This window comes from Mixophyes fleayi, chromosome 3 (genome assembly GCF_038048845.1).
Source record: "Mixophyes fleayi isolate aMixFle1 chromosome 3, aMixFle1.hap1, whole genome shotgun sequence".
Taxonomy (NCBI): Eukaryota; Metazoa; Chordata; class Amphibia; order Anura; family Limnodynastidae; genus Mixophyes; species Mixophyes fleayi.
Genome location: NC_134404.1, coordinates 12,116,174 through 12,128,374, shown reverse-complemented (window position 1 = coordinate 12,128,374; position 12,201 = coordinate 12,116,174). Strand labels below are relative to the sequence as shown.

General features: G+C 42.9%; 1 protein-coding gene across 5 annotated transcripts in view; it reads left to right on the top strand.

Moving 5' to 3' along the window:
* Window positions 1-12,201, top strand: part of LOC142143338 (major histocompatibility complex class I-related protein 1-like) — a 719,063-nt gene that overhangs the window by 646,523 nt on the left and 60,339 nt on the right. For 4 of the 5 annotated variants that reach the window (XR_012689510.1, XM_075201100.1, XM_075201102.1 and 1 more), the window contains exon 1: window positions 11,167-11,304. The exons of the other annotated variant lie outside the window; for it this stretch is intronic. Coding sequence is in view for 3 of the 4 variants with exons in the window: in XM_075201100.1 (XP_075057201.1) it covers window positions 11,253-11,304 (52 nt within the window). In the remaining variant the exon portion in view is untranslated. Of the gene's footprint in view, window positions 1-11,166; window positions 11,305-12,201 lie in introns of those variants that run through there. 5 annotated transcript variants of the gene reach the window in all.

The following is a 12,201-nucleotide window of genomic DNA, read 5'->3' as shown; positions in this document are numbered from 1 at the left end:
ATTGTTACATGGTTAGTAATGACGTTTGGTCAGGTTTTTTTGGATGAAGTGATATTGTTACATGGTTAGTAATGACGTTTGGTCAGGTTTTTTTGGATGAAGTGATATTGTTACATGGTTAGTAATGACGTTTGGCCAGTTTGTCGGATTTAGTGATATTGTTACATTGTTAGTAATGAAGTTTGGTCAGTTTGTTGGATGGAGTGATATTGTTACATGGTTATTAATGAAGTTTAGCCACTTTGTTGGATGGAGTGATATTGTTACATGGTTACTGAAACCTTCTCACCAGACTCCCCCTCTCCCGTCTCACCCTCCTCAGGTCTATACTCAAAGTGGCTGCGAGACTCATCTTTCTCTCCTGCTGCTCCTCTTCTGCCTCCCCTCTCTGCCTTGCCTTACACTTGCTCCCCTTCCCCTTCAGAATCCTTTGCAAACTGCTTACCCTGACCTACAAGACCCTCTCCCACTCCACTGCCCCATACATCTCCAACCTCCTCTCCATTCACACTCCATCCCATTCCCTGCATTCGGCCAATGATCGTTGCCTCTCCTCCACTCTGATCACCTCAAACCACTCCAGAATCCAAGACTTCTCCTGGGCTCTACCCCTCCACTGGAATGACCTCAAGCGCTCCAGCTGACTGTCCCCTAATTTGTGCACCTTCAAATGAGCACTTAAAACTCATCTGTTCCTCAAAGCCTACCTTATTCCTTATCTCCTCCCTTCTCATCCCTTGTCCTGCTACTTGCTCCTCTTTCCTCTGACTCCTCATTGTGCCTCCTGTCTCTTTACCCTCCCTTTAGAATGTAAGCTCTTATGAGCAGGGCCCTCTTCCCTCCTGTCTCTCTAACTTTTCTTCACTATGCTACCTATGTTTGGCGCTATTGAAGTCCTGGTATTTTTGTAAACTGTTCTGTACTGTCTGTTTTCTGTACGATGCTGCAGAAATTTTGTGGCGCCCTATAAATAAAGATTATTATTAATAATAATAATAATAATAATAATACACAAGTAGAAAAAAACTGGAGTTATAAAAAGATGACTCAGAAGAAGCGGGAGTGCTTTCAATTCTTGCACCGTTATATCTTGTAACTAATGACTTTGTGTATCCATGTATAATGTTACAATTGTAAACTGCAACCTCTCTGTGTACTGTATGTATGAAGTCACAATTGTAATTAGCCACATCTCTGTGTACTGTAGCTATATATGATGTCACAACTGTGAACTGCCACTTCTGTGTGTGTAGTAGCTATATATAATGTCATAACTGTGAACTGCTACTTCTGTGTGTACTGTATGTATAATATTACAATTCTGTGTCACTTCTGTGTACTGTATCTCTGTATGGTGTCACAACTGTAAGTTACACCGCTTATTGTATTCCTGTATAAATTGTCGGGCACTGCTGTTGATAAGAGAGCATTCTAGATAGAAGCTCAATGCTGGTACTAGCCGCGCTTGCGCACTATAATGGTGTTACTGTGGAACTTTTTTGTGCTTTGGAACCACAACCTGATTGGACATCCACTTATTTACCTTTAATGCTGCAGTCAGCTGATCAGAAGCGGCTAGATAGTGCTGCTAATAGTCATCATCACTAAGGCGTATCGTTGCACCAGCCCTCCAGCAGGTACATGCCTCCTGACAAGTATATATGTGTCTTGGTCCTGGTCTACCTTGGGTGCAGTGACATGAACAAGCCCTTACTGTCCTTGACCAATGCTCAATATAATAATAATAATAAAATAAATTTCAATAAAATGTCCTTATTTACATGTGTCAGATGAAGGTTGGGACAATTTAAAAAGAGAACTGTCAGCCAATTCCTCATTATTCTAGGTAAGATTGGTTTCACGCCTGTAACACTTATGACGACATACGCCCCCAACTCAGGTCACTCCTCCTTTTTTCGTACCATTTTTCGTGAACTTCAGTCACACCGACTGGGTAGGGTCCTGCTGGGAGGCGATTTTAATACGGTTCTTTCCTAAGCCTTAGACCGTTGACTAGGGCCCTCACAGCGGGCTCACACCATAGGCTCTAAATCCCTCCACAGGGGCGCACGGAGGATTGTCGGGGGGGGGGGGGTTTCTCCCTGCCAACTCAAAAAAACCCCAAAAAAACGAGAGAGAGCTGTCTAAGAAGCGTCTGCGGCGGTGCTGTATACAATACAGCACCGCCGCGGATGCTTCTTTGAAAGCGCCGCGGCTGCTGTATAGGACAGTGGCCACTTAGAGACTCAGAAACCCCCCCTGTGTGCGCCACTGCTCCATAAACACATTGTGGAGGCGGGCTTGTTTGACTCATGGCTTACAACATTTCCCTCAGGGAGATATTACACCTTTTATTCTCACCCCCATGACTCATACTCCAGAATCGACCTGATCCTTTGCTGTCCACACCTTATGTCCACATTAATCTCAGCTGATATTCTTCCCAACCCATGGTCGGAGCACTCTGCAACAAAGGCCACCTTTGACCTCACCTCCACTGTAGGTCTGAGCGCTACATGGAAATTGAATGGAGCCCTTCTCAGACTCCCACAATTTCAAACATTATGAACGATAAATTGGAGGAATATTTTGAAATTAATACCACAGAGAACGTACGCTTCCCCACTACGTGGGAGGCGCATTGAGCAGTGATCCGAGGAGAGATCATTAAATTTGCATCTACCAGGAAAAAACAGCAAATGGAGCAGATCGATTCACTCTCTTCTCAGATTCTGCTCAAATTATATCACAGCTTACTAGGTTGAGTGGGGAGCTTAGCCACCTCATAGCCGAAAAAACAGAAAGGAGCCTCCGTGGTTGGGACAGAGTTTTTATGAAAAAAGTAATAAAGCAGACTCACTGTTAGCTAACAGTCTAGAAGCCGAAAGAGCCTCTCAAACAATTAATGTCATCCGGGACTCAGGGGGCTCTTTGTCCTACGACTCCCGTGTAATTAACAAAACCTTCCGTTCCTTCTACGAGGCTCTTTACAACTTGCCAACCCAAGGAACAACAGAGGTAGTTAAAAAGGATACTACGGATTATCTAAGCTCTTGCCACCTCCCATCCTTAAACCAATCTAAAGCAGAGGGGTTGTCGGAGGACATAACAGTAGAATAGATTAAACTCGCCCTTAGCTCACAGAAACCTTCTAAAGCGCCCGGTCCAGACGGTTTTTCTTTGGTCTATTATAAGACATTTGCCCCTAAGTTGTTACCCAAACTTGCCACTTTCTTCAATGCAATACTACACAGTGACACCTTCCACCCCGACTCCACTTTATCCACAATTATTGCCACAAGATATACGAGCACCAGCTCTTAAACCCCAGACCGGAAGTGAACAGAGGACATCTACCACTCATATGAATAACATTTTAGAGGTGGCCACTTTAAGTACAGATTCACAAGGATTGTGTCACAATGTGCATCCTGGTAATTTGGGCATCTTGAATCCGCCTTTAAAGGGGGGGGTACTTTCATGTTCTGCCTCTGGCTAGTTTGCAGCAACTCCCTTGAAAATGCTGCTTGCCTCCTGCAGCTCCTGTCTGCCAAAAACTATGTTGGACGTTGCCTTTATATGTATCCAGCATGCAGTACCACTGTTCCACCAAAGGGGCCACTGTGGTACTTGGACTGCTCTCCTACCTGCCAGTGTATTGCTCGCCTAGCAATCCAGCTTCTACAGTCTGTAGCAGCTATCCAGATATCTAGCTCCTGTATCTGCAGTAGTTACACCACCGGGTCTGATCCAGTCTCCTGGCTGTCTGCCTACTTATACCTCGTGTTACCTGTTTAACCTGAGTCCTGACACCCGTGATTCCTCCGGTGTTTCGTGCCTCCTGAGTATCCTGAGTCCTGACACCTGTGACTCGTCTGGAGCCTCGTGCCTCCTGAATTATCCGGGTATCCTGGCAGCCTTGGTTTACCCTGCTTTTACAGCCTCTGAACCAGACCTTGTCACCCGGCTTCTCAGCACTGACTCTTTGAACTATATCATTGGCCATTCTCTGCATCTGTGGCCTCCTGAGTTATCTACGCTATAACTGCCATACCCTGCTCTGCTGTACTTGTTGTCACAGCATTTATTGCAACTTAACCTGTGTTACTAATAAACCAGTTCATAGGCAGCACAGTAGCCTAGTGGTTAGCACTTCTGCCTCACAGCACTGGGGTCATGAGTTTGATTCCCGACCATGGCCTTATCTGTGTGGAGTTTGTATGTTCTCCCTGTGGTTGCGTGGGTTTCCTCCGGGTGCTCCGGTTTCCTCCCACACTCCAAAAACATATTAGTAGGTTAATTGGCTATCAAAAAATTGACCCTAGTCTCTGTCTGTCTGTCAATCTCCCTCTTTGTCTGTCTGTGTCTGTGTGAGTGTGTGTCTATATTAGGGAATTTAGACTGTAAGCTCCAAAGGGGCAGGGACTGAAGTGAATGAGTTCTCTGTACAGCGCTGCGGAATTAGTGGCGCTATATAAATAAATGGTGATGATGATGATGATTCCACTTACACTCTCTGGGGTCTTCATATTGGGAAATCTGCAGACTTATATTGCTATATATTGCTACGGGGAGATTTGGTTACTTGCTGGTGAGTGGTTAAAGCACAAATTTATATCAGACAGAGATTGATCTGGGACTTCATTTACCAGGCAGTGTGTAAAACACGGTTTATATGGGACTCAGAGGCAGATCCGGGATCTTGGGGATAATATGCTTCTAAATTCTCAACCTGGAGGTGTAACAAGAGTTCCTAATTTAGATGTACAGAAGACTGTATTTCTTTATTCTCCCATATTAATGACTGAAGTATTATATTTTGCAAGAGATAATCTGTGTTGTTGAATAATACAGGAACGAAGTCTCTTCAGAATACTTTAATACTTTATTTCAAAACCTTTTGTACGTACAGTACGGAGCATGCAGCTCAATAGAAGCAATATCAGCAGAATAGAGTAATAAACCTTTTATAGTCTACACGCACAAAATATATAATGTGTCAAACAATCATTTACATCACACTTATCATGTAACATCTGTCAACTAGGTTCAGACTTCTTGACCTATATTAGAACTACATGACCTTATAACATACTTACACTCTTGATAACCGTCACTGGTTTAACTGAAACTAGACATGTAAAGGGTGTTTCTATGACATTAACACCTGCAGTTATCTTTCTTTGATAAAGACAAAATTGTAAGCATATTATATTCCACCAGCCCCTCCCTTTTAACCTCTTACTATCCGAATCAATTTACAGTTTGTATCCAATGTCTCTTAATTGAATTGATCATCCATAATAATCTGCAATAATATTAATGTCCTATCTAGATGTTATCTGTCCAAATTTTTATAAATAAAAATTAATTTATATCTAATTATATTTATCTTAATTTGTATAATTATTGTTTGTTATTTGTCTGATTGTGAATCAAAATATCATTGTCATTCTTTCAAGCCAAAGCTTACTCTGCCCCCTGGTGGACACAGCACAGACTGTGTTAGATGATGTCACAGAAGGAACAAGAGCTTATCTCATCCTCAGGGGCAAGGGGATCCCTGAGGGGAACGCAAAAAGGGGAACCTGTCACCATCTTGCTCTCTTGGAGATCAGCCGACAAGAGGAGAGAAGCTGCAGGAGGAGGCTGCATACAACGGAGAGGAAATAGAGTGTCTCCTGCTCCAGCCCTTCCTGGGGGAGATGGAGAGAGCCTGAGATTATCAGCTTAGATCTGAATCCAATACTGTTGGCCTGAGTTTGAAAATGTGGAGATCCTGCCTATAGCAACCAATCAATTTCTAGCTGTCATTTTGTAGAATGTACTAAATAATGCCAATAAAGTCCTTTAAATGTGCCCTTTGGAATGCACAATCAGTTTGTAACAAACTTACCTCCATACACAACCTCTTCCTCTCAAACAACCACAACCTTCTGGAAATAACTGAAACATGGCTACACAATCAGACACTGCCTCACCTGCAGCCTTTTCACATGGTGGTCTCCATTTCTTCCACAGTCCCAGATCTGGAGGCAGACAAGGAGGTGGGGTTGGACTACTTCTCTCCCCACAGTGCACATTCACAGTTCTACCAAATGTCCAATCAGTTACGTTCACATTTTTTGAAGTATATGCTATCCGGATATTTAACCCATTCTCTATCCATATCGCTGTGATCAATCACCCCCCCCCCCTCCCCCTGGACCGCACCAACAATTTCTTGAGGATTTCTCTGCATGGCTCCCTCGATTCTTATCCTCTGACATCCCCACCCAGTGGCGCACGCAGGGGGGGTTTCTGGTTCTCCAGAAACCCCTCCCCTCCGGGAACCAACAGTACTGTACAGAAGCCGCGGCGCTGTCAAAGAAGCGTCCGAGGCAGTGCTGTATTGTAGTATAATACAGCACTGCCGCGGATGCTTCTTGACAGCGCCGCGGCTGCTGTAGAATTCAGACTCGCTGAAATGGATCTCTCGCTCTTTTTTTTTTTTTTCGGGGGGAAAGGGGGGGCAGAAACCCCCCCTTCTAAATCCTGCATTTGCCCCTGCCTCCATCATCATGGTTGATTTAAACATCCCTATTGCTAATCCACCTTCCAATGTTGCTTCCAAACTACTCTATCTAACCTCCTCACTTGACCTCTCCCAGTGGGTTGAATCCGCTACTCATCAGGATGGCCATTGTCTTGATCTTGGTTTCTCTAGACTATGCTCAATTTCTGATTTCCTTAACACTCCTTTCCACTTCTCGGATTATCACCTTATCAGCTACATGCTTACTCCCATTACTTTAACTTCTCTGCTCTCAAACTCTACCAAGCCTCCTCATACCCGCAGAAATCTTAACTCTATTGATCTTCACCAGTTTTACACCTCTCTCCAACATCTTCTCTCCCCAATCTTTACATTCTCCTCCGCTGATAGGACAATACCTAATTTTCACCAAACCATAGCCAGTGGTAGTCAGCATATCGATGAAGACTACCCCAACAAGACTTACTGAGACGTGTTCACACTGAAGGGCTCCTTCCCTGACCTGGCTCCAGGACAACTCATGTGGAAAACGACTGGAAGCAATCACGATCACTTGGACAATGTACTTTACAAAGCGTTGTGCATACTTATATTACCCCATTAACAGCACCGATAACAGCGTAGCGGTTATCAGTGACGTCATGAGCTGGCGCCGGCTTCTTTAGTGATCGCGATTGCTTCCAGTCGTTTTCCACATCAGTCGTCCTGGAGCCACGTCGCGGTAAGTCTTGTCGGAATAATGAGCATCATTATTCCGTACCCCACCCACCATAGCAACAGCCCTTGATCAAGTGTCTCCACCGAATATTCCTAGTTCACGTCGACTTCGATGTCAATTGTGACACATTAAAGTAACACAAAACCTTCAAAAACTTTCCCGTGACGCAGAACGTCACTGGCATAAATCTTGAACCTCTAATGATTTCCTCACATTTACTTCTATCTACCGCTCTTATTGAAATGCTCTGGACACTGCAAAACAAACATACTTCCAATCTCTCAACTATGCTCAGGCTTCAAACCCCAAACGCCTGTTTAACACATTTAAATCTATTCTCAACCCTCCCACCCAAAACCCTCCGACTACTATCAGTGCCCAGGATTTTGCTTCCTACTGTAAGGACAAGATTGATAAGATCCGGCTACAAATTGTATCATCTTTTTTTGACAAGCAATCAGCTCTATTCATTCCAAGCACCTTCTAACACCCTCTCTTCATTTGTTCTCACAAATGAAGATGAAGTATTTACATTCTTCTTATCTTCCTACTCTACCTCCTGTCCTCTTCATCTTTTGGAAATACCTGCTGCAAATGCCAGTGATTGTAGCACCTATTTGTATCTTGTTTAGCCTGTTAGTCACATTTCAAGATAATTTCCTCTCACATGTCTACAGAGAGAGAAGGGGATCTAGTACATTATGTTTTAAAAATGATTTATCATATATGAACCCATATATGAAAATATTGCACGTCAAGTTACACAGGATAATGATGCAACTAACAAAGCCGGGGCTGCTTCACTGTAGAAGATCTGGAAAAATTCACTGGTGGGAGAGAACCTGATAAAAACAAAAAACCCACAGACCACAGACTAGTTTCAATTCAACTGAATCTTTTTCAGTGCATGTGGGGGAAGGGTTAAATCCTCAGTATTTATACTCATATTACTTTTTAAATAAACACTTTACAAATATAAACAACATGTATTTCATCCCTGAAGTGCGATATTTTCACCTGAATTCGGTAGGGGGCTCTATCTTTATGATGTATGATGAATTTTATTTGATTAAACATGCTTTGTACATTACTCATGTGCAGAGCCGTAACTAGGGTGGTGCGGGCGGTGCCGTCGCCCCGGGCGCAAGCCCAAAGAGGGCGCAGCAGCCGCCCGCTACCTAGCTCTGCTGCCAGTGTTAAGAAAAGCCTTTGACTTCCGAAGTGGAACGCATGTGCGTTCCACAGACAGGAAGTTACAAATACCGAACTTCCTGTCTGTGGAACGCACATGCGTTCCACTGCAGAAGTCAAAGGCACATCGTGAGTGAAAGGCTCCGCTGCCAGCGTTGGACTGGCTTGCAGGGGGGGGCGATGATTGATCAATCACTCCGCCCTCTTCACTGGTGGGGTGGAGGAGGCTGCCGTCAGCGTGGGGGGAGGCTGGGATATAGACTGCACTCTTCAGCTGTGCGCTGCCTTAGTTAGGCATAGCACGGCTATGTACTTTTTACAGGCACAGTCTTCTGTTGTTTACATGTGAATGCCCCGTCCCCGCTTCTGACCACATGTATCACAGGAGAGCTTCTGAAGCTACTTCCTGCCTGCACTATTATTGAGTGGCTTCATCTAAGGTGTGCTGGGGCGCGCTGTGCAGTAGAAGTGGAAGCGCTCAGAGGCTCCTTCAGAATGAATGGGTCACTGATGTGCAAGGTATGGTCCCCCCCTTTCCTTCCCTCCATGTTTGCCAGTCTGTCTTACTGCTGCTTGTACCCTAATTTGGTTTCTCTATCGCCCCCCCCCCTGTCTCCCCTTTGTTTCTATAACAATGCCTTGAAATGCTTTGTATAAGCAGCAGTTATATATAAATGTTCAAACGTGTCATCTGAGATATACACAGTGTGCTGGGCATTTATAGATCAGTCAGAGTTATTTTTTGCATGCTTTAAATAGTCATTAGGGCAGAGAGTCGGTTGTTAATTTATTGGAATCCCACCACTGTGTGTGTGTGTGTGTGTGTGTGTGTGTATATATATATATATATATATATATATATATATATATATATATATATATATATATCCACGAATTCTTTCAGTAAAGTGCTAGACACACCCACATTAGGCTGGCCACACCCACTTGTCAAATGCCACTCCCACTTAGATGGGGGGCGCCGGTGCCCTGTCTCGCCCAGGGCACCAAAATGTCTAGTTACGGCACTGCTCATGTGAGTTCATATACAGTAAATAATTTTTAATATGTAATGCACTAGATCCCATTCTAGATCACAGAATATTGTTTGAACTGGAAAAGCACTATTAGGTGTTGTTCTTTGTATATATAGAATTGATTTAGTTTAGTGTGGTGGCACTTTTGAACACTGAGCTGCATTCCATGTGAGCGCTGTTATATTATTACATACTTGCCAACTCTCCCGGAATGTCCGGAAGACTCTCGAATTCCGGGTGGGTCTCCCGGACTCCTGGGAGAGTATGGCAGTCTCCTGCATCTGCCCACTTCCTAGTGAAGAGGGCAGAATTAAGTACAAAATGCTGCGATTCACCGGGAATCGCGGCATTTGTCTCCCCGCTGTAAAGTGACGCGTTTTCCTCATCACATCACGGGGTGGGGCCAACATGACACAATTTTTGGAAACCCGCCCCCTGCACGCCCACCTCTCCCCTGCAGCTCCAAGATCATACTTGCCATAAGTTGGAAAGTATGTATTAGTATTTACATATTCTTTAAGTTTCCACTGCAGATTATACATGAGAAGCAGGTAAGTTTCAGTTCTCCTCTGGGCTGAAATTTTACTATTTATCTCATTCTGTATTTGGATGCAAAATTTTGCATGTGCTCCTGGTCCTACATCCATCATACCATACAATGGAATAAATTAATTCGCTTGATCCCTGCAAGCCACTCCCCCGTTTTACACAATGAGATCCTAATCCACCCAACCCTTCTCAGTCTGCAAATCTGGACTATGCAGCAACAATCGGGACAGTTGGGAGGTTTTTGGCCCCCTCAGACTTTCTTAGCAAAATGCAAGATTACATATACATATATACACAACCTAGCGCTTTTACCTAGCGCTTTTTTCTATTTTATTGTTTAGATTACATATACAATGTGACATGCCATAGGGCGGAATTGTGAGGAAAAAGCAGAACTTAAACATTGTGTCACAGAAATTTCACCCCTCTGAGACATGTCCTGCTCCACACAGCAGCGGCTGATTCAAGTCCTGCGTATTACAGAGTTACTTGTTTTACTGTAGTATCTCTTGCTCCAGCTGCAGGGCAAGTCCTGATTGCTAGTAATGACAGTCTTGTATGCATGCTATAACATGTGTTTGTGATCAGGAGCAACTGTTAAAATGTATTTTATGTTCAATAGACTTTAACGGCATCCTAATGTATTTCATGGGATAAAAAAAAAACAAGAAACAAAAAAATAACAAACTTTTTCCCCCACAAATCTATCATTTATGTCTTTATTATTAAGAAGTGAGATTAATTCAATAGTTTTTTTTTCCTGAGTGTTCTTTTGCGAATGTATAATCCACATAGGTATAAGGACGTATCCTGCAGTGTCTGGTGCAGTGGAGCACAGCAGACCTGCACCCGAATTCATCAACACACGTATCTTCACATCCGTTCCTTGTTGATTTCTGGAGTGCGCTGAGCTGATTTATGTTGCGCTCGGAATGAATCAGGACCTCAGTGTCTGATCTCTATTAATGTATTCTGTCTAGGAATCATCTCACTTTCTGTATAAGTTATAGACATTTCAACTCACACTCTGCCTGGAAACTGCTGATCAGTTGTCTGTTCATTTTCCTATTGGATGAAGACATAAACGCCAACCAATAAGCAGAGAGATCCTCACCTCTATACAGAGTTACTGACTGGGTGACACTATTAGACATGTGAGTTTCTATCAGCTGAAGTTTGTGCTGTTATTGTTCCAGGTCCCCTCATATATCACACACACTGGAGGATGATGTACCCCCTCTTCCTGCTTATCCTGGGGGTCTCAGGGGTGTATTCTGGTGAGTATGTGGGGAAGGGATCACTTATATATTAATATATATGTTGGTTATGGATGTCATAGTTACTACCTTGCAGTTTTCTTCTACTAATGCACCATATCTTCCAAATATTTGTTTTAATTAATAATATATTTTGATATCTACATCTGTATTTCTATGGTTTGCAATGAAATCAATCACAAAAGGATTATAAATTTACTAAGTCATAGCTTATTCCACAACGATAAACTAAAATGGACTAAAGCTATAATTGTTTTTGACTGAAAGCCCTTCGGTCAAACAGATTCAAGCTGATCTTCAGGCACAAGGTACTAGTAAGAGGCCCACTAGGGCCCCACTGCTGAGTGAGAGAGAGATGTATGAAAACCAGACCACTCTCTGTATACTAGTATACATTACTGTACCTGTTATTACCATCATATACTGTACATGTATTATACTCCTGTCACTCTCTGTATACTAGTATACATTACTGTACCTGTTATTATCATCATATACTGTACATGTATTATACACCTGTCACTCTCTGTATACTAGTATACATTACTGTACCTGTTATTACCATCATATACTGTACATGTATTATACTCCTGTCACTCTCTGTATACTAGTATACATTACTGTACCTGTTATTATCATCATATACTGTACATGTATTATACACCTGTCACTCTCTGTATACTAGTATACATTACTGTACCTGTTATTACCATCATCATATACTGTACATGTATTATATACCTGTCACTCTCTGTATACTAGTATACATTACTGTACCTGTTATTACCATCATCATATACTGTACATGTATTATACACCTGTCACTCTCTGTATACTAGTATACATTACTGTACCTGTTATTACCATCATCATATACTGTACATGTATTATACACCT